General features: G+C 38.4%; 2 protein-coding genes and 1 long non-coding RNA gene across 4 annotated transcripts; 2 read left to right on the top strand and 1 right to left on the bottom strand.

Moving 5' to 3' along the window:
- The first annotated feature begins 18 nt into the window (after window positions 1–18).
- On the top strand, window positions 19–7,793 carry slc2a8 (solute carrier family 2 member 8). Its single transcript, XM_051894856.1, has 10 exons — window positions 19–292; window positions 650–812; window positions 1,072–1,278; window positions 2,342–2,441; window positions 3,207–3,418; window positions 4,597–4,746; window positions 4,827–4,935; window positions 5,025–5,201; window positions 6,448–6,593; window positions 6,679–7,793. Exons 1-10 carry the CDS (start codon window positions 207–209, stop codon window positions 6,823–6,825), a joined length of 1,497 nt encoding a protein of 498 aa, XP_051750816.1. The 5' UTR covers window positions 19–206; the 3' UTR covers window positions 6,826–7,793.
- LOC127513210 (uncharacterized) lies at window positions 3,259–15,319 on the bottom strand. The gene is made up of 3 exons (XR_007930363.1): window positions 14,975–15,319; window positions 5,001–5,171; window positions 3,259–3,405 (listed from the first exon to the last, which is right to left on the bottom strand). It is a non-coding gene; the product is annotated as an uncharacterized LOC127513210 (long non-coding RNA).
- Window positions 15,320–15,553: 234 nt separating this feature from the next.
- Window positions 15,554–21,120, top strand: lcn15 (lipocalin 15). Of its 2 annotated transcripts, XM_051894858.1 has the most exons (7): window positions 15,562–15,837; window positions 17,761–17,900; window positions 18,049–18,125; window positions 19,153–19,263; window positions 19,358–19,459; window positions 19,733–19,757; window positions 20,665–21,120. In XM_051894858.1, the coding sequence occupies exons 1-7, from the start codon at window positions 15,736–15,738 to the stop codon at window positions 20,756–20,758; spliced, it is 651 nt and encodes a 216-aa protein (XP_051750818.1). In that variant the 5' UTR covers window positions 15,562–15,735; the 3' UTR covers window positions 20,759–21,120. The 2 variants fall into 2 exon arrangements, with proteins under 2 accessions (XP_051750819.1, XP_051750818.1); XM_051894859.1 differs by lacking the exon at window positions 20,665–21,120 and having other exon boundaries at window positions 15,554–15,837; window positions 19,733–20,594.
- The last annotated feature ends 290 nt before the right edge of the window (window positions 21,121–21,410 follow it).

Genomic DNA, 21,410 nt, shown 5'->3' on the forward strand with positions numbered 1-21,410 from the left:
CAGCTGACAATAATGACACTGGTTTTACTGAGTACAGCAGTTTTACCCGGGGTGCCGGGATGCTTTTGATAACGTTACACCACTGGCTGAACTTGCTCGTGTGTTGTCAGTTGTAAAATATGACATAAAAACACAATTTGTCCGTGGCGATCATCTACGAACTTGCTTGATTACTTGATTATCATTTGTAAATAAGAGGAGACACGATGGATCATTATGAGGAGACCAGACCACTGTTGGTCAATGATGAACAAACAGAAGAGGACAGATCCGAGCAGGACGCCTACCTGGAGTAAGTGTCACTGTATTGTCTTCAGGGGTTTTTCCTCTTACAGAAAACAAAAGTTATGTGAAGATCTCATGTTACAACGATGGTTATCACGGTGCTTCAAAGAACACCATGGTTTATATCCTCAAATAAATATAATACTACTCAATTACAGATAATTGCCACTTTAAATTTTTATGAACTCAGTAATCTGTTCAAAGTTCATGAGGAAATATTCAAATATTGTCATACCAGAAATAAGTCTGCAGTGACTTTCCATAAAGGGTTCCCACACCGGTAAGCATATACCTGTTCAACAAGGATATGAAACTTACCCAATGCTTATTGTTTCTTAACTAATTTTAATGTTTCTCTCAACAGTAAAGTTAAGAATGGGAAGTTATACATGGCCACATTCGCAGCAGTTCTGGGACCCCTGAGTTTTGGGTTTGTGCTGGGCTACAGCTCTCCTGCCATACCTGAACTCTGCAGAATCCAAGACCCGAGACTGCAGCTCAGCACAGATGAGGCTTCCTGGTTTGGGGTATGTGAATGCTTTTGGTCTGTTTTTTTCTTCTCAGTGTGATTTTTTTTTTTAATTATTATTATCAACTACAATGTGGCTGTACAGTAAAGGAAATGCGTGTCATTTTCAGTTCCCAGAACTTAAATTTTCATTGTAGTGTCAGAGCTGGAGGGTGTTTAAAGAAGAACCAAAATCCAAATGTAGTTGTCAGTGTATTGACATTTGATTGTCAAACATGGGTTCAGATGTTTTAACATTATATTTTTGTGTCTTATAGTCTGTGGTGACCATTGGTGCGGCTCTTGGGGGTCTTCTGGGAGGATGGATTGTGGAGAAGATTGGACGAAAGTTGAGCCTTATGTTCTGTGCAATACCATTCATCTTTGGGTTTACCATCATTATTGCTGCTCAGAACCACTGGATGTTATATGTGGGCAGAGTTCTCACTGGTCTGGCCAGTGGAGTGACTTCACTTGTTGTACCTGTAAGAATTCCTTATTTATTGCCATATGCAGAGTATAATAATAATAATAATAATAATAATAATAAATGTATTGATTAAATTAGTATTATTATAAAACATTAGTATTATTAGTATTATATTCATCATCATTATAGACTGCAACAGTCAGTTAACGAAAGTAAAAATCCTATTCATTTTCCCTATGAGAATTTAGTGATAAATATCTTACCTAACTTTCCTATTCTGCAAAGAAATGTCCTCCAATCAGAGCAAAGGAGCTCTTTAGTAGCCAACCACTTCCATGAAGCACTGCAAATGATGTAATAGAGTGAATGTTCCTATGCTCTCAGACTACTTGAATGTTTGAATGCATTTTTAGCAATAGATGTTTCTGTATATATTCAACAGCTTTAAATAATAGTTTCCTTGAATAGTTTTATATTTCTCCATCGATTTTAATTCTACTATGTCATTCACAGTGCTTCATGGGATTGTAGTTCTTTCCCTCATTAAAGCCATTCAACTTTTTGTCCAATTTTCAAATACTTTTTTGCGTCAAATTAAATTTTGTGATTTACCTCGTAGCTGGTTGGTTTGTTTCATGGCTTATTACACTTTAACAAAGACATTTTTAAAATCCCTATGGGTAAAACGTATGGGAAAAATACTTTTGGAACCAAGGCCACTGAAAATGTTGGTGGGCACTGTTGCACTATATATATATATATATATATATATATATATATATTGTCAAACCAAAAATTATCCAGACATATTTTTTGATATTTTTAATATATTTTTACTAGTGGGTGCAGGACACTATAGTTAATTTATGCAAAGTAAACTGTGACATATTATACCCAAAAATTCTTCATACAGTGGACTACCAGTAAAACTGATAAAAATTTGGAACCAAAAATTATTCAGACACTTTGACCTGACCATGTGTTCTATAATTTATATTATTATATATTATATAATATATATTTAAATTATGCAAACAATGTTTTTAACCAAATTTATGGAAATTTAGATCAGTAGCACATTATTTATTTGACTTGTTTTTTCTTGTCTGTTTCTGCAGCTTTACATCTCTGAAATGGCTCATGAGCGTGTTAGGGGAACTTTGGGATCCTGTGTGCAACTTATGGTTGTGATAGGCATTATGGGAGCCTATATAGCAGGTATTGGCTCTCATTTAAATCTTGTGACTGAATTACTTGAGTGCCTTTGAGAGTAATAGTTAGCTGTTACTCCATTTAGCTGTATGAGATGATTGTTAATGTTTAATCAGAAGACACATTTGAACCTTTTTCACTGACCTCAGCGAGATCTTGCACATATATGCCCAGTTTTACGGAGAAGGCTTAAGCCTAGTCCCAGACTAAAATGCATGCAAGTCAATTGTACAAACTTATCTTAAAATATGTCAGTGCCATTGTTTTGTCTCAAGATGCACACCAGTAATGTTTTTTTAAGGCACGTTTATAAAAGCTACTTAAATGGCCTAGTCTAAGCCCTGTCTTTGAAACCAGGCCATAATGTCTCTTTTCCAATGTAGCCCTGCACTCCAATACTTCATTTGTTCTTTGAAATTCACTCAGATGTGTGTGAATGCCATCTGAATTTCTTCTGGCGAGAATCCTTGTGGAATGACTCTAATGCTTTTCAGTATTGCATTAATGGAATAGGTCAGGAGTTAGCTCAAGAATGTCCCTCTTCAACATACACAGAGCCTGCATTGTACACGGCTCTATCTGAGCTGTGTTTACATGAAGAGTATGAAAACCTGACTCATACTGTGTGATCAGTAGTAGTATATAACTTAAAAGTATCTCCAGTCATTTAAGGTGTGATTTATATGATGACATGAGGGTGAGTAAATGATGACAGAATAGTAATTTTTGAGTGAAGTACCGCTTTAAGTAATGCAAAATTAATTTTATCAGGTTTGTTCTTGGACTGGCGATGGTTAGCAATCACATCCTCTATCCCTCCCACACTAATGCTGGTGTTTATGTGCTTCATGCCGGAGACGCCACGGTTCCTGCTCTCCCAAGGGAAAAGAAGAGAGGCAGAGGAGGCCCTGCGCTTCGTCAGGGGTCCTGATGCCCCTGCAGAGTGGGAGTGTGCGAGAATAGAAGAGGCCTACAAAAATGAAGTTAGACATCACAAATTTCTCATTTCACATCTCAAACAACAAATGTTGAGCTGCTTTCAAAACTAAAATCAACATGAATTGCCATTTTACTTTTATAATGTGACTTTTTTTTGAGTGAACTGGAAATTCATTGACAAAAAATGTTGGGCATCTTAAAGGGCCTGTTTACACCTGGTCACTTTATGCATTTTAACTGATCAGATAGCTATCTGATTTGTTAAAACGGTTTCATGTACACTTGGCCACATACGTAAATGTGTCTCCGCAAAAAGAATATAAATCCGTTCTTCAATTCCCACGAGAAAGAGTGGCAACAGCACCGGTAAGATCTTTTAGTCTCAATAGTTTTAATGAAGTTGATTGTGTGTTGAGCATCTCCGACTTATTTTCAGTTTTGTTTGCGCGTTGGCTTGCTGAAGAGATACTCAGCTACTCATCTGTGGTGATGCATGTTAGCGCTGTCATATTCAAGCTATAACGTCATATTTTTTAACATTTTGAGAGGAACAAAATTTTGCATATGTGGTTTCAACAACCAGATGCATTTACACTTGTCCAGTTTCATCTGGAATGCATCTCAGAACACCTCCTGAAGTCTCGAAAGGGTTTCTGAGGGCATTTATACATGGTCTTTTCACAATGGGATGGCTATCCGATCAGAGAAAACCCATTAAGTGACCAGGTGTAAACACGCCCAAAGAGTTAGTTCATTTACTCACCCTCATGTTTTAAATTAAGATATGAGGGTGTTTAAATTTAATTTAGGCTTTAATTCAAATATATAAATGCTATCTATGTATATTATCAATATACAGTACACTGATCTAAGGCACATACATAGAGCACATCAAATATGGTTTCATTAAAAGTATTTTAATTTGTGTTTCGGAGAGGAGTGAAAGTATTATAGGTTTGAAACTACACGATGGCATATCATTATATAGAGTAATTAATGACAGATTTTTTTTGGGGTGAACTATACCTTTAATTTTATCCAACATGAACTGATTGAATCATTAAATATGGGTGTTACCAACTAGAACTGAAGTTTCATTTTATCTTTGATGATTTTAAGTTTATTTCACTTTTCCATAGCTTTTTTTTTAATTTAATAAATAAATAAAATTCTTTGTACAGCTGTATATAAGTCACTAAGATTGATATTTAATTGATTACAGGAGCAAAGCTTCAGTCTGGCGGATCTGAAGGACCCTGGTGTCTATAAGCCTTTAGGCGTAGGCATTATGATGATGCTCTTCCAGCAATTTACTGGCATTAATGCCATCATGTTTTATGCAGAGACGATCTTCGAGCAGGCCCATTTCAAAGTGAGTGTTTTTGATGAAGCTCAAGAACCTTCATTTCTCATGTTAATGTACACTGTAATGTTCTTTATTGTCTGCCGCAGAGCAGCGATGTGGCCACTGTTATTGTTGCAGCCACACAGGTGGTCTTCACTGCAGTTGCTGCTGTTATCATGGACAAGGCTGGGAGGAAAGTTCTTCTCATCTTTTCTGGTAGAAGCATCTTTTATGGAATAATCTATTTGCACTGTTTTTGAAAAGAAAGAAAATTTGATTACCTTCTATTTTGGGTCCCCCACAAGGTGTCACCATGTGTGTTAGTGAAGCAGTGTTTGGAGTGTATTTCAAGTTGACTGTGATGAAGCACAATAACTCCTCACTGACGAGTTTACTAACAGACGCCCAGGGTCCTCTGGCAGAGCAGCCCCCGACAGACCTGGCCTGGCTGGCTGTGGGAAGCATGGGCCTTTTTATTACAGGTTAGAAGAAATGTATTTCACTGAAACTTACCATAGAACAAGAATTATTCTGCAGATGTATTAAGATTTGCTGCTGTATGTGGTCAAGATAAAATGATTCGATTATTCTAGCCTAATACTCCATACATAGAGAGGAAGTTATTCGTAGTTTGTTTGTTTGTATGTGCAGTGGGGTGTAAAGATTAACTTGTTTCTCGATGCATTGATTTCAAATCCTGCCAATGCATATGCATCAATCTTGAATCATGGATTTTTGAATCATGAATCGTTTGTTTCTGTCAAAAATTTCATTAAAATGCAAAAAAAAAAAAAAAATCAAATGAATCGCAGTATAGACTTATAGACAATGGAAAAAGTGTACTTCAGATACCTGAATGATGCATTTACTTAACCAAAAAAATTGTGTGGAGTGTTGAACATTTCATGGACTCAATTGTTGCAGCTTTCCTTGCGTAGCCAATGGGGAGGGACTATCAGACTTTTTATCAGACAGTTGCAGGATGACAAAATAACCTTATATAATTCATACACCAGAAAAGAGGTTCTCAACTCTGGCCCTCTAGGTCCACTTTCATGCAGAGTTTAGCTCCAACCTTAGCTGGACACTGACATTTTACTGCTTATTTGGGTGAGCAGAAGTCATTTAAGGTGTATTAGAAAACTGAGAGGAGACCTTGAGAAAACAAGATAATATGGGGATATTTGGATTGGTTTAGTGACACGGGGTTCCCACGGTCATGGAAAACCTGGTTATAATAAGGACTTTTAAAATTGTTATTTCCAGACCAAGAAATTACATGGAAATAAATAAAATCTTAAGTAGTTTTTCTTTTTCTTGCCTAAGACATGAATGCACTTAAAATGCACTTAAAAACACCTATGAATTGTTAATCGAATTGATTCACAGTCTGCCCAAAGATTCACAACCCTAATGTTCTGTTTAGGAACGGGTTCATCTAAAACATTTGATAAAATAATAGACTTGTGGACTTTCTGTCCATCTAAATAATGAGTATCAATTATTTTACAGATGTAGACTGTAAATTGACTTAAAAAAAAAATCGAAGCAAAATATACAGTGATATCTAGTTTTCTTGCTACTTCATGCCTCAAAGAAAAATTATTTCTCAAAAAGTTTATGTAGCTATACTATTGTCCATTTTATATTTTTGGTGAAATATGCGTAAGACGAGTGAGTGAACAGACAGTTTGTCTGACTCTGTGTTACATGCTGTATGTTAACCAGGTTTTGCTCTCGGATGGGGTCCTACTCCTTGGTTGGTGATGTCCGAGATCTTTCCCACACGAGTGAGGGGATTGGGCAGTGCTCTGTGTGTGCTTACCAACTGGACCTGTGCCTTCATTGTCACCAAGACCTTCCACAACCTTATGGTGAGCTGACTGTTATGTATTTTCCCCAGAAACGTTCTAGGTTTAATGAACAGGTCTGATACTAAATCAATAATGTCTCTTTCAGGATGCCATAACTAGTGCAGGGACATTCTGGATGTTTTCAGGACTGTGTGCTCTCAATGTCATCTTCACTGCTGTGTTTGTCCCTGAGACTAAAGGCAAAACTTTGGAGGAGATTCAAGCTCGTTTTAAAGGGACTCATCGGCGCTAGACAACTTTTCTCAGTGCCAACATCAAAATATTAAAGAAACCAGTTGCATTGACATGTTAAAAACATCTAATGTTTTAAAATAATGAATATGTTTACAGATTGAATGTGTGTATTTGACACTTTTCTGTTGTCTTAATGTGATTTGTCATTGAATTAGTGTGATAGATAGTGGCTGATGTTTCAGTGTTCAAGAATTTTTAACATGACTCATCATACTGTTACTGTGAGTACACCCTTAAACATCATGACTTTACATTGTGTTTATTTTTGAACTTGTTTGCAAGTCACATGATGGATGTTTTTTGAGAAAGGTCTCAATATATTGTGCATGAACAACTATTCATTTGACAGAGTTTATAAGCTTTTTTCCATTAGTTTTCATTGCATTTCCTCTGTATCAAGTAGCTTGGGTTACATTTTAAAATGAGTATGTGCATGGCTCACATTCTAATTTAAAATGTAACTCAAACTACTATTTGATCTGACTTGATCAATCTCAAAAATATTTCTGAAATGTTGAGTTTAACTTGAAACTCGTTTTTATATTCTGTAGATATATTGTTATAAAAGTAAAATAAGAATGTAATTACCTGCACTGGTGACTGCATCATTTTTTTTTTTCTGACCTCACTTGCTTATTTTTTTGGTGTATAACAAAGAAATTGAACCAAGTGCGATAATACTAATTAATACTAATTCCTTTAATATACATGGTTACTGAAGAACTCTTTGTTGTTTGCTTCATTCATGAGCAAAATAAACGAACTCTCAAAAGTGAAGATGAATTGCTTTGGAATGTGGTGCTGAGTGTTCACAGTATTACGCGCTGTACTGTAATAATGTCAAGAATGAACAATTACATGCCAAATTATGTGATATGCCAAATATGATTTTTTTATTAAAAAAGGAATTTTGTAAAAAGTTATTTCTAAAATGCTGATGAATACAGATAAAATGAGCAGCCTCAACATTCTTTGCCAATTGACTTTTTTTCCCCTAATAAATCACTTTTATTATTTTTGCCATCTGGTACTAGATAGTGGTTATAAGCAGTTGGGGGTAACTTGAGTTATGTAATCAGATTACTTTTTCAAGTAACGATGCATGTAATGTATGTTACATTTTTTTATTCATTTTTTTTATTTTATTTTTTTTATTGCTGAAGTATAAGTGTTGAACTTTCTTCTCCTGTGTCCTACTCTTCTGCAATCCAGAATGGCAGCACAGCTGAAAGTTTTTTTTTTGTTGTTTTTTTTTGGATGCGCCCTCTACTTTACAGCTGTGAATTTGCAGCCTGAGACTTATTCATTTAACTGTTGGTGTGGAAGAGCCTTTAGATTTCAACTGTGGGTATCTGCAGGTCAGAGTAATGAAAGCAATGGGGTGTCCCGAAAGCTCAACAATTGGTTAATTTCAAGCTACTTTTCGCAAGATGTCCTCACTGCAGCCTGTATTGCGATGACATACTGGATTTATGCTGCTTTCACGTGCTAGCGGAAATTTCCTACATCCCTACTTTCAGAAGTCGTGATTACAAGCTCCTCACATTCAAGTGCTTTGTTGTCAGAAAGAACAGGAACCATGAAGGACACCAGATTTATTCTTGCTTATTAATTGGAGAAATCTTATTAAAGCCAAAATTATATTTAGTGTCCCATTCATTGAAAACCATACATTCACCATGCTATCTATAGTCACCTTGCTGATGATTCTGGAATTTCAGTCAAATACAGGCTATTTTCGCTGTGTACAATATATACAATACGCTTCAAATGATTATTCATATATATAAATATGCACTACTTTAATGACAAGACAAAGCGTAGTGGTTGTGGGGGAAAAAAATAATAAAGAATACCAGTCACGGCAGCAATTGTTCTCCCCTCCGCCATGTTTAAAGTTTGTGGCCTGCCCATCTCTGGATCTTGGGTCTTAAAATTACCCCAAACTTCCCAGTGGTAATATGACTTGAGAGGGCATTCATGTCCAATTTTTAACTAGGAAATTCGTATTTACATTAATTCTGATAGCACGTGAAGGCAGCATAAATCCAATGCGTAGTGGATGCGTGAACCCAGGTGCAGGGTAGATTTAGGGGTTAGTATTTGTTGCATTGTGTAGGCAATTATCACTGTGATTGAAATCAGTAATAAAATCATTTAAATTGGCTGCTGGTCGTAGTTCCTTTTTGAAAGGGAACTCAACACTGCGTTTGAACACGCTATGGGGAACGTCATCATGTGAACCGGTGTCTGAAAGCAATATCAAATCTCACCAATCCTATTGGCCGGCGACAGCCTATGATGTCATCATAGGCGCGACCTGGAAGTATAAAAGGAGTGCCTAGAGAAGCAGTCAGTATCTTTTCGTCTTCAGGGACTGTTTTGTCTGATTTCAATTCTTTGAATCTGGTAAAAATTGTACTATGTCTAACAAACGTTTCAGGAAGTGAGTGGATCCGTGTCCCAGGTTTTTGACACCCGATGACACACACAATCTGTGCGTTTTCTGTCTGGGAGAAGAGCATGCACAGACAGTGCTCGAGGGTGCTGTCTGTGTAAACTGTGAGCGTCTGCCTATTAGGATGCTCCGCTCTCGTTTGGCTCTCTTCTCGAGGGAAGAGCGGCTGGCATCTGTGCCTGGTGGTTCTGGTCCAGCCCGTGCTGAGGCGGAGCGGCGACTGAAATCATGGGGATCACAGATGAAGCTTGCTGAGGAGTTAGAGAGAGGTGTATATCTCTCGCAAACCCTAGCGGCTGATGAGGGTAAGCTGCTGGATGACGATGATGTTCTTTCTTTGACATCATCTGATCCAGCAGCGAGTGCTCTTCTGGTCATGATGTTTAAGCCCAAGAGAGCAGGAGATGGCTGTTGAAGAGGAAGAAGGCGAGCCTTCTGAAACTTCAAAGCCTCCCTGTCCCGCGTATGCGGAGCTGCTCTAGGTTACAGAGCGTGCTTCTGGCAGGCTGCAGCTGCCATGAGAGTGCGTTAAGAAAGGGACCGTACGCGGACGTCTCGACGTACGATTCCTTTCCGACCATAATCTGGCACCCCCCCCGTGAGCCTTCCATTCTTTCCTGATCTATATGTGGAGATCGAGAAGGCATGGAAGAATCCGTACTCGGCTCATATTCACCGACATCAGGGAGCTAATTTCGCTGATGTTGAGGGAATGAGCCAGCATGGGTATGTGTCGATGCCCCCTATTGAGGAGATGTTTGCTAACTATCTCGTCACAGGGTGGGCACAGACATTAAAAGCTCCGGTCCTGCCTTCGAAGCTCCTTAAGATTACATCTCGCTTGAATGGCAGGGCATACGCGGCAGCGGGTCAGACTGGTGCTGCCTTATAAATGATGGCAGTGTTACAGGCTCACCAGGCTGATCTGCTGGAGGATCTGGATCAACGGCAGCGTTTAAATCTACATACCGCTCAGATCTGATTCTGGGCCCAGACAGACAGGAGGTCCTGGCCCATCCTAATCCGAGGATCGGAGACAGGGCCAGAAGTCCAGTATCACCTCTCGGGCACCTCCTCCTCCTTAGAGTAGGTCCCAGAGAAGGCGGGACTCTAGGAAGAAGAAAGATTTGAGGGAGGTAATCAATTACAGACGCCAGCAGTGTCAGTGGTTGATTTCCTCTCCATGAGGGTAGTCACGTCTACCCTCTCCTTTTTTCTTCCACCTCCTGAGTAATGATATTTTACCCAGGCGCTTCTTACAATCAGGCCGAGGGCTGGGCCCATGATAAAATTTTCTGTTGGCTCGCCTTTTGGCTTGATAGTGAAGGGGCTCTTTCAGGCTTGAAAGAACCATAGATTCCATCCTTCTATGATGGTAAGTCTCAGTTCTTCGAGCCGCAGGAAGGTGAGCTTGGTCTATATTTATATTTTTAAATATATTGACCTTAGTTTCCTGCATAGTTTTTTCCTGGGTGTGTGAAAAAAAGAGAAGGGGAATTAAGGGCCTGAAGTTCCATTAGGTTGGCTAGAACGATTTATCTCTTTGTGTTGGCAATATGGCTGCCTTTACAGCCACCATATGGTCGAGTAGCTTTCTCCTCTGGTCATAGCTAGAGTTTGTATTAGAGATTAGCACTCTTTACTTCAGATAGATCTATGTTAAGGGTCGGCCTTCGGGGTCGCCTGACATTGTTTGGCTTGGGCTGAGCATCGCTCCTCTGAGCTCTTGTTTATGAGTTATTTCTCAGAGTTTGCCTCCTCTCTATCGAAAGTTTTAGAGGCTGAGTTTTAGCCCCAGGCAGATCTATGCTTATGTGTGGCCCTATAGGCCCACAGCTATAGCTGGCCTAGGCTGGGACTAGGGTTTAGGTGATATACTGCAGCATTTCACCCTTTTATTACTACCTCTGTCAGGAGAGTGTAGTTTTTCCTAGTTCTGGCCTCCTCTTATCAGAGTTGTCAGGCCAAGGCCCATTACCCCTTTGGTGTAGGTGCAAGATAGATAGCAGCTAAGGTAGCAGACTATTGCTAAGTCTCCCTGGTGCCGTTGTCTCAGGTGGTAGGCCCCTTATCACTATGTGAATAAGAAAATGCTAGTGTTGCTGTGGCCCCACTTTTCTAGAGCTTTTCATTCTATACTTTGTTTAGTCTTTTCCCCTGAACCCCTTGAATTAAGATTCAAGCTTGAGTGAACAGTGTTAGCTTTATTTAGCTCCTGTTCCCTAGGGTTCAGTACAGATGTCTAATCTGTCTTTGGCGAAAAGCGCCCACCCTTGGAATTCAATTTCAGGGTAGTATGAATGAAAAGTGAAGCATTCCCCTGTTTCTCAGGGCTGTTAATGCTCTAGTTCTATTTTGCCCTACACAATGTGAGCCCAATAACTCTGTTGCTGCCACAGGTTAGCACCTGTTTTCTGTAGTAGTAGGCTTTGTTCTGGCCTCCTTCAGAGCATGGTGACTAAGTTTGTACTCCCCTTGCTAAGAAGGGTAAAAAGTGTTTTTTACTGAGTATATGGCCTGTTGGAATGCATAGCTCAGGTTGAGTTTGTTTAGTGAACCTCACTATTCAGTTTGGTTCTTATGTAGCTCCCTTTAGAGTTTGAACACTGCCACAATGTTTATTGTGTTGTTTGGAGTAGAAGGCTTTGTTTTGGGCTTCCTTCAGAGCACAATAGCTTGTTGTAAAATCACAAGTTTTGTTGGTAGATGTTTAGTCAGAGTTTTGCTCACTTAGAACTAGCACTGCCACAGGTTTATGCCCGTGTTTATTTGAAGTAGTGGGCTGGTTCTGGCCTCCTTCAGAGCATGGCAGCATATATTCTTTGTACTCCCCTTACTTTAAGGGTAAAAAGTGTTTTTACTGAGTACATTGCCTGTTGGAATGTGTAGATTTTAGCTCAGGTTGAGTTAAGCTAGGTAACCTCACTTGATAGTTTGGTTCTCAGGTTAGGCTCCCTTAGAGCTTAGACACTACCACTGGCTGACGCCCGTGTCTTTTGGGAGTCACAGGCCCTGTTTGGGCCTCTTTCAGAGCATGTTGGCGTAGTTTGTACTCCTCTTGCTTAAAGAGTAAAAGGTGTTTTTACAGAGTACGTTGCCTGGTGGAATGGTGGCTCAGGTCGAATTAACTAGTTAACCTCACTGGAGAGTTTGGTTATCATATTTGGCTCCCTAGAGCTTAGAACACTGCAACGAGCTGACACCACGTGTCTTCTGGAAGTCGTAGGCCCTTTTTTGGGCCTCCTGCAGAGCGTGATGCCGTATGTTTGTACTCCTCTTGCTTTAAGAGTAAAAAAGTGTTTTTACTGAGTACACTGCTTGTCGGATTGTGTTAAGGTAGACTGTTATGTGGGTACTCTACAGTCTTATCTGCTAGTTTGACTCGGTTTCAGTCTGAACGAGTTCCATGTTTGTGGGATCTTGCTTATCAGTAAGCGAGCTTTCTAGGTGTGTGGCCTTCACAGGCCACCCTTTTAAGTTTTTCCCCCACTTCTGGGTGTTCTTTTAGCAAATTGAGCATGTAGTTTCACATGTCTGGCCTTTCGCAAGGCTGCTGTGATGTATTTCTACACGATGTAGAATTTACGTCATGTTGCAGGCCCCTTCCTGGGCCTCCATGATTTTGTGCCTACAGTACGGTTTATCTGTTAGGTTGAGCCCTGAACTCCCCTCGTTTGAGGGTTGTCCTGCATAGTACTTAGCTCCCTAAGCTGGTCAGTGGTTGAAGGCCTCTCTGAGGCCTCCCTATTGAGGATCAGCCCCTAGGCTGGTAGATGTACTCCCCTGTGTTGGGTTCCTTTAGAGTGCACAGCCTCCTCAGTGCAAATAATCAGGCGCTGAGTAGATCCTAGGTAGGTAACCTCACTTGATAGTTTGGTTCTCAGGTTAGGCTCCCTTAGAGCTTAGACACTACCACTGGCTGACGCCCGTGTCTTTTGGGAGTCGCAGGCCCTGTTTGGGCCTCTTTCAGAGCATGTTGGTGTAGTTTGTACTCCTCTTGCTTAAAAAGTATAAAGTGTTTTACTGAGTACATTGCCTGTTGGAATGTGTTGAATAGAATTAAGCTCAGGTTGAGCTAAATAGTTAACCTCACTGGATAGTTTGGTTCTCATATATGGCTCCCTTAGAGCTTAGACACTGCCACTAGCTGAGGTCACGTGTCTTTCTGGAGTCGCAGGCCCCGTTTGGGCCTGCCCCTTGGCTGGTAGATGTACTCCCCTGTGTTGGGTTCCTTTAGAGTGCACAGCCTCCTCAGTGCAAATAATCAGGTGCTGAGTAGATCCTAGGATTCAGCAGAGTGTTACTCCCCTCATTGGTAAGGGTAAAAAGCGCTAAGCTGAGTCCTGCTCTCCAGGATGCCCGTCTCTACGCTCTGGTCTGAGTTGGTTACTGCCTCTTTGCAGTCACTCTTACTGGATATCTTCTCTGAAGATTGTGATTTGAGACTCTGTGTTCAGACAGGTTGTTGGCCAAGACTAGGTTGCTTTTTTTAGACCAGGTTGGCCTCCCTGGTTGCATTCAGGGTTGACTTTGTTCCCCCTGACAAGTGACTGGCTAGGGTTCCTTCGGGCCCCCTGGCTACATTCCCTTAGAGGTACTCTTTTTTCAAAAAGGAAGTTGGTCCCAGAAGCCTTTGAGCGGCCTTGGTAGGCCTTCTGTGGAAGGCCTCTTTGAGGCTTATAGCTTGGGCTGTTGGCCATAGGGAACGCTGTCACTGACAGCCTATGTATGACCCGTAGGGGGAGTGGTTCTGGCATTTCAGTTGAATTGCTAGTTCTGACGTTTGTCTAGCCATCTTTGGCATGCACTCCCCTCAAACATGGTGGCGTGGGTATATCGTTCCCCATAGCGTGTTCAAACACAGTGTTGAGTTCCCTTTCGAAAGGGAACATCTCAGGTTACGTATGTAACCATGGTTCCCTGAGAACAGGGAACGAGACACTGTGTTACCTGCCATGCATCGGGGCTGCCTGCTAAACAGTCCCTTCAGACGATAAGGTACTGACTGCTTCTCTAGGCGCTCCTTTTATACTTCCGGGTCGCGTCTATGATGACGTCATAGGCTGTCGCCGGCCAATAGGATTGGTGAGATTTGATATTGCTTTTAAACACCGGTTCACGTGATGACGTTCCCCATAGCGCGTTCAAACACAGTGTCTCGTTCCCTGTTCTCAGGGAACCATGGTTACATACATAACCTGAGACGTTTGTGCTGAACTGGTTTTGGGGGAAAAAATCACGTCCACTACATATTGGATTTAATCCAGTATGAAATGCTACAGGCTGCAGCGAGGACAGTCTTGCCTGTTAGGGTGTGGGGTTGGGTTTGGGGATTAGTTTCTGTTGTAGCGTTGTGTATCTTTCAGAACCATAACCATTTAAAAATGCAAACTGCTGTCCATTTATGTAAAGAACTAGTAGTAGCACAAAAGTAGCTGTAATTAAGATTTCCCATAACTATATAGACATAGAGTAATTCAACATTAAATTTCAATTTGTTCAATTTGTTTATTTCTTTATTTATTCTAACATATTGCAGTCCCTGTTTGACATTTCATGTATTGTGATGTTGTTCATTAATGAGTCATCATTGCTTGTGTGGTCTCATGATTTTATTAAGTTCAGGAGGAGCACGTTCGGATAATCTACCCAATCAGCACGAGAGAAGGCCTATATATAGACGACTTACCTCTGTCCCACGACAGTTTTCCAGCATCCCTCCACCACCCCAACTCTTCACTCTCGATTGTTCATATCCCAACCAGGGATTTGGGCGAGTACTCTGGGTTCGGGCAAAATTCCGAGCTCGGGGCCCTCCCTTCGGACATCACGCCAAATATGCATACACTCGGATTAAAATCTGATTAAATGTAAGAGTGAACTTGTGAAATTACTAGCGGCTTCCAGCTGTTGTTGTTATTTTTTAAAGTATGTGCATAAAGTTGCACTGCTTGAGAAGTTGCCCATCAGAGAGGTATTCATGGGTATTAAGAGATCTCTGTTTAATTCAAGTCTTTGTGCATCAGTGTACACAAGAGTAATGTAGAGATTGATGTCGTAATGTTTGTGTGGACCAGTGTAAGTCAAAGTCCAGGGTCATCTTACACCCACAGTCTGTCCCTGTAGAACAATATTTAAAGCAGAGCTGTCCAAAGATTGTTTAAAAAAAGCATTATGTGAAAAGTGTCATGTTTGCAATGTCCTTATGTTTCTGTTTATGTCTAATCCTCAGTTAATACCTATGCGATTCTGTTCTGTCAGATTCTCTAACATACAAAAATTCTTGCTGACGGTACACATGCAATGTGTTATGGGCTGGGCTCCTGTCCTTCACAAACATTGCCTTGCGGTTGGCAAATATAAACCCAAGAGTTTCCCCAACGCTTCTCTGATATGTCATTAGTTTTGTATTCTTCACTTTTTCCATCCAGAGGTGTTTGAACTTTCAGCATGACACTGGTATTAGCACTTTTGCTTTGTATGTTTTTGGGGACGCATGGTTTCAACAAACAGTATCCTATTGAACCTCAGCCCAACTTTGATCTGGAGAAAGTAAGTATGATTTTTCAATTGTTTGGGTTTTGCGGATTTTGAGGGTTAGTAGTTTAAGCATTGAATGCATGTTTTTCATTTAATAGCAGAGACATTTCAAATTAATCGATGTTCACAGCATTACATTTGTTGCAAAGAGGCCGAACTGCAGTGGGATATCAAGTGTCACATATCACAATATTTACTTAAAGCATGGATCATGGTTCATCAGCTTACACTGTCAGAAAAAATGTGCAAGAATTGTACCTTTAGGGTTACAACAGCTTGTCATTGGGGCAGTACCCTTAAAAGGACAACTTTGTACCTTATTTACCCCTAAACGGTGTATTTTAGTACCTTTTAGTAGCAATATCTACCCTTAAGGTACAAAGTTGTGTTTTTTAATGGTACTGCCCCAGTGACAAGCTGTTGTAACCCTAAAGGTATTTGCACTTTTATTGAGTGTACATTTATTTATATACAAGAATGAAAATCAATGGTTTTGATGTATATTGAACAGATGCAGTGATGTGAAAACGTATTCATAATTCCTGCTTTAATTGGTGATACGAGTTAGCTATTTTTACAGAAAGAAGAAACTTAACATTACAGTTTTTTACAACCGCTAGGACACATTTCTCCAAGTCACTGTTTCAAAACTCTTCACACTAGTTCTCCAAACCAACTTGGCACAGCAGTTAATTTCACATTTAAAATGCACTAAAACTATCAGAGGGGAAAGAATAACAGTGATGTAGAAGCACCTAACCCTGGTTTCAAGCCTAAACTTGACATAAACATTAAACTTATCCCTCAAATCTGATTGTTTGATTGGAATGTTGTTCCAGGATCAACAAAGATGTTGATCCAGGAACATGTCGTACTTGGTGAAATCACATTCACCTGTCTGAAATCAAGTCATTCTTCCATAACACTAGCAAAGGTTTTCATCCAACAAACACACTTTGTCAATCATTAAACACAGTCCTAAAAACACTAACATCAGGTAGCATGATGCATGATAATGATTTCTTTTGTAAAAGTTCTTTACAAAACAAGAATGACACTCTCTACTGCTTATAATTCACTGCAGTATCTTTTACATAGCCCATGTTTACATTACAGTAAAAAATTATTACTAAGTTTTCCCCTTTTGAATGGATGGTAATGAAACTGAAAGACTAACGCTTGTGTATGTGTTCAGTTACATCTAATTGCTTTGATAGTATTTGATGTTTTAGATTCAGAATATATTTCAATATGGTATTACTGTAGAAATGTTGCTATCTTGTCTTATTCATTTTTGTGTTGTGCTAGGTTTTGAAATTAAGTTTAACAGTTTTGAAAAGATGTAAGCATGTGCAAATTGGCCTGTATAGTACATAGGTTTTGGTGGTGTTTGTGTCTAAGTGAGAAAAGAATTTATGTAAATTGTAGTAGTCATTGGATGCATTTTGTGCCAAAGCAATGATAAATAATCCACAGTTTAGCCCACATAAACTGCTGTTGTGCTCACTGTGTGAAGAGTTTTGAAAAAGTGACCTAAGAAATGTGTCCTAGCGATTGTAAAAAAAAACAACAACTGTAAAGTACTGCATTGTGTCAGCTTCTCTTTGTGGAAAATTCGCAGACATTTAGTTCTGGTAATAGAAAATAATATAATATGAAAGAGCAAATTCGGCAACACCTTACAATAAGGTCTCATTACCCAAGCCATCACATCTTTCAAGAAGCACCTGAAGACTCACCTACCTTCAGGTTTGACAGAACATCTAAGTGTACTCAACTGTGCTATTTTGAGACCATGAATATGAACTAAAATGTGCTTTTTAGCATACTATCTCTGTATTCAAAAAAAAAAAAAAAAGTATTTAGTTACCACTTGTAGTACACTTGAACCCATCTTTCATACAGCAAACCATTTTTACTTCCTTTTACTGTCAGTTTTCAGGTGAATGGTACCGTATTGGACTTGCAGATGAGTCAGAGCTGTTTGCAAAGTACAAAAACTACCTGAAGCTTTCTAAAGGTCTTCTGGTACCAGATAACAATGGAAATGTGAACCTGACCATGTGGACCATGAGGTGCATAATTTTGGACAAGATATTGTTTCATATTTACATTATCACACCATCTCGAATAACAAAGGGAAAACATATTGTGATGGGAAAATGAGGTTAAACATAACATTAGAGCTCTGCGCTAATGATCTGTATATATTTGAACTAACAGACCATATGGATGCTCCGTCAGTGTTTATTCATACGAGAAGACAGATGTTCCTGGAGAGTTCACTTACTTTAGCCAAAGTAAGCTCTCATTTCCTCTTTCAAACATCTTTATGCTCATTTCTTATCACATGATGTCATTATTCACACACAGAAACACCAGTAACTCTCAAAAACTTTCAAATACATTTAAATCAATTTCTTAATAATTATTATATACAGCATATTGAGAATATAGTGCAAAATTGAATAAAATTAAACTGAATTTACATACACTGTAAAAAGTGGTAACCTGCAGTTGTTACCTTACAAAATATATCTACCTTATTAAACCCTTAAAAAGTTTTGTTGATATAAATTAATGTTTTTAGGTTGATTCAGTTATATTAAATAATATTTTAATTAAATATAGGTTAGTATTTTTTCAGTATACACTGTAAAAAGTAATACGCTCTATCTACTTAATAAAATTGTGGCAACAGATTACACACAATATTATTAATTGAATTTAACATATAAGAATTGAGTTAGAATTAATCAAATTAATTCCTTAAAAGTCAACCATTTAAAATGTGTAAAATTAGCAAACAACATTACAAAAACCACAAACTGACATAAAAAGCAAAGAGTCAAACTAAATGAAACACTGATCTCCATAATAGCGACAAAACATTTTCAATAAAATCATCATCAACATCTAAACCTGTTAATTCTTGTGTTTCTCGTTCCTTCAGTGATTCTGCTTATCATCAGGTACCTTCAATGTTGGCAATAAAAAATAAAGAGTTCTTAATTCATCTTTGACGTCTGTCTGTTATTCAGATATTTTTGTTTAAATTTTACTTACATTTTTACTTGTTTTAAATGGTTGACATTTAAGGAATTAATTTGATTAATTCTAACTCAGTTCTATTTGTTGAATTTAATTAATAATATTGCTTGTAATCTGTTGCCAAAATTTTATGGAGTAGATATAGCATATACTTTTTACAGTGTAGGTTTTAGCTTCACTCTATATACTTTTTAAACTTTATATACTTCAATTTTAGTATGCACTTCAACTAACCTTCATTTAAAATTAACATTATATATCTGACCTTTTGTTAAGGGCACAAGATAACAAAAGACGTCACGATAGTGGAGACCAATTACACTGATTATAGTTTGGCCCTTAAATACAAGAACATGGACAAAGAGTACACTCAAGTAGCTCTTTATGGTAAGTCTAAACTGATGATGTAAAAGATATATCACATATGCTGTCTTGGACATATTGATGAAGCATGCTAATTTGTCAGAAACATTGCTCCTAGGACGGTCATCTATACTAAGACCCGATCTAATTGAGAAATTCAGATCTTTTGCTTTATCTCTGGGCTTTTCTGAGGAGGCCATTTTCGTCCCAGCAGATCTTGGTAAGTTTGCATGTGATATAATGAACATAAACTGTTTATGTCAGACTGCCACACTGCAAAAAACAGGAATAAGCTGCACTGAGGCTAATGTTTAATGTTTATGTGACCTTAAATAGGGCCTCTAAAGTTTGCTAAATCAACAAAACACCAAGCACACACAGAACAAACACGTCACTCTTGACAGGAATCATTCTCAGATGTTGATCTATGTTTTTACATTATACAATTATACATAAATATACTGATTTGTAACGCATTTTTAATGTTTTTCAGATCCCTGCCCTATCCTAGAACCAAGGTATGGATTTACCACTTCCTCATATAAATGAGAGACTGGGGCTTGTTGTCTGTATATGCCTACAAAAAGCAAAACATTCCAACGTAATTGCTCAAAAAATAACATATAGTTAATTTACAGTGGGGTATGTTGTCACACTAGACTGGTAAACCTGTGTAATAGTGATGGAGATTTTACAATGGCTCTTATTATTACATCCTTACACCAGTAGGTGGCGACAAGTGACCGTCTTTATGAGTGAGTCAGTGAATCAAATGATTCGTTCAAAACATACTGATTCACTAAACGAAACGGTTGATTCTGATGTGAATGTGTTTGGTAGTTGGAAGCATTCTCGTTGGCTGAGCAAAACAGACAAAGTAACCGGTAATATTGTGTATAAAATGTAAGTTACACAATATTAACTTATTGTTTATTGTACTATTCTGTAAATGCAATATCACACTGGGAATCATGCTGGTCTGAATATCAGCATGTGGGCTATGGCTAAATTGAAGTAATGCTGTTATTCAGAACAACATGTTTTGAAATTGATGTTTAAAACCAACATACAACACTACTGTAGAAGCACGTTTGTGTAGCTGATGTTTCAGAAAACCTTATCGCTACAAGCACTTGTGACAACTAGCCCCAGTCTCCCTGTTGCTGAAATACATGGGTCTATAATGTGACGTTGTTGATGTAAAACCCATGAAAAGCCTTGTTTTATCAAATCTAAAATATACACCACTGTTCACTCACCTGCAGGAATACAGCAGAATTCAGAGAGGACAAATCTGCACAAACTGTTAATCAATCAGTCTTTGCCACTGAGAATCTTTCTAAAGTGTGATTGATTGGACAGGATGTTTTTATCAGTAACACACTCGAACTTTATCACTAATTGTATACTTTCACCATCTTTCAGCCAGCCGTGGAGTCAGACCTTGGGTTACATATGTTCATTTTTGTTACACATTTGGGGAACAGTGTTTGTTTTAACGCAAACAATCATTGGATAAATGCAACACTATAACATTGTCAATGTAACCCAGTTTGTGCCATAATTGTAAAACCAGCAGGTGGCGCTGTTGTATTCATCCAGCATCACTGTCAATCTCTGATAATCAAGTGTTCCACCTGACACTGATGTTTACAAACAGGCAGTGCCACTGATAATGGACATGTATTAGTGTGGTTGCTTGCTTAATGTTTACAGAACATTTGTGTCAAATCATTGTGATCATTTTACAATTCCACTGTATTTTCAAAATGAGTAATAAAAAGTTTTGGGTTTTTTTTGGGCAATTAAACAAAACAAATAGGCCTATTCTTAACGGTCATGATTCCATATGTTACAAAACAAATAAAGACATTTCATTCATTTTTCAGTTTTTTTATGTTTTTGAAAGTCTTATGCTCAAAGAGGCTGCATTTATTTGAATAAAAATACAACATTAATATTGTAAAATATAATTATATTGTAAAATAACTATTTTATATTTTAATGTAATTTATTCCTGTGATGCCAAAGCTGAATATTCAGCTGTCATTACAGTTTTCAGTGCTGCATGATCCTTCAGAAATCATTCTAATATGCTGATTTGGTGCTAACATTTTGTATTATATGTTGTGCATTTTATATATATATATATATTATGATTTTTTTTTTAA

Source organism: Ctenopharyngodon idella, chromosome 5, assembly GCF_019924925.1.
Source record: "Ctenopharyngodon idella isolate HZGC_01 chromosome 5, HZGC01, whole genome shotgun sequence".
Classification (NCBI taxonomy): domain Eukaryota; kingdom Metazoa; phylum Chordata; class Actinopteri; order Cypriniformes; family Xenocyprididae; genus Ctenopharyngodon; species Ctenopharyngodon idella.

Bases quoted from the DNA above. Each gene is read 5' to 3' on its own strand.
- slc2a8 (XM_051894856.1), top strand. From the start codon at position 207: ATGGATCATTATGAGGAGACCAGACCACTGTTGGTCAATGATGAACAA. The intron at 4,936-5,024 runs GTAGAAGCATCT...GTCCCCCACAAG, and splicing joins AGTTCTTCTCATCTTTTCTG to GTGTCACCATGTGTGTTAGT. The intron at 5,202-6,447 runs GTTAGAAGAAAT...TATGTTAACCAG, and splicing joins CATGGGCCTTTTTATTACAG to GTTTTGCTCTCGGATGGGGT.
- lcn15 (XM_051894858.1), top strand. From the start codon at position 15,736: ATGACACTGGTATTAGCACTTTTGCTTTGTATGTTTTTGGGGACGCAT. The intron at 15,838-17,760 runs GTAAGTATGATT...TTTTACTGTCAG, and splicing joins CCAACTTTGATCTGGAGAAA to TTTTCAGGTGAATGGTACCG. The intron at 18,126-19,152 runs GTAAGCTCTCAT...CCTTTTGTTAAG, and splicing joins GTTCACTTACTTTAGCCAAA to GGCACAAGATAACAAAAGAC.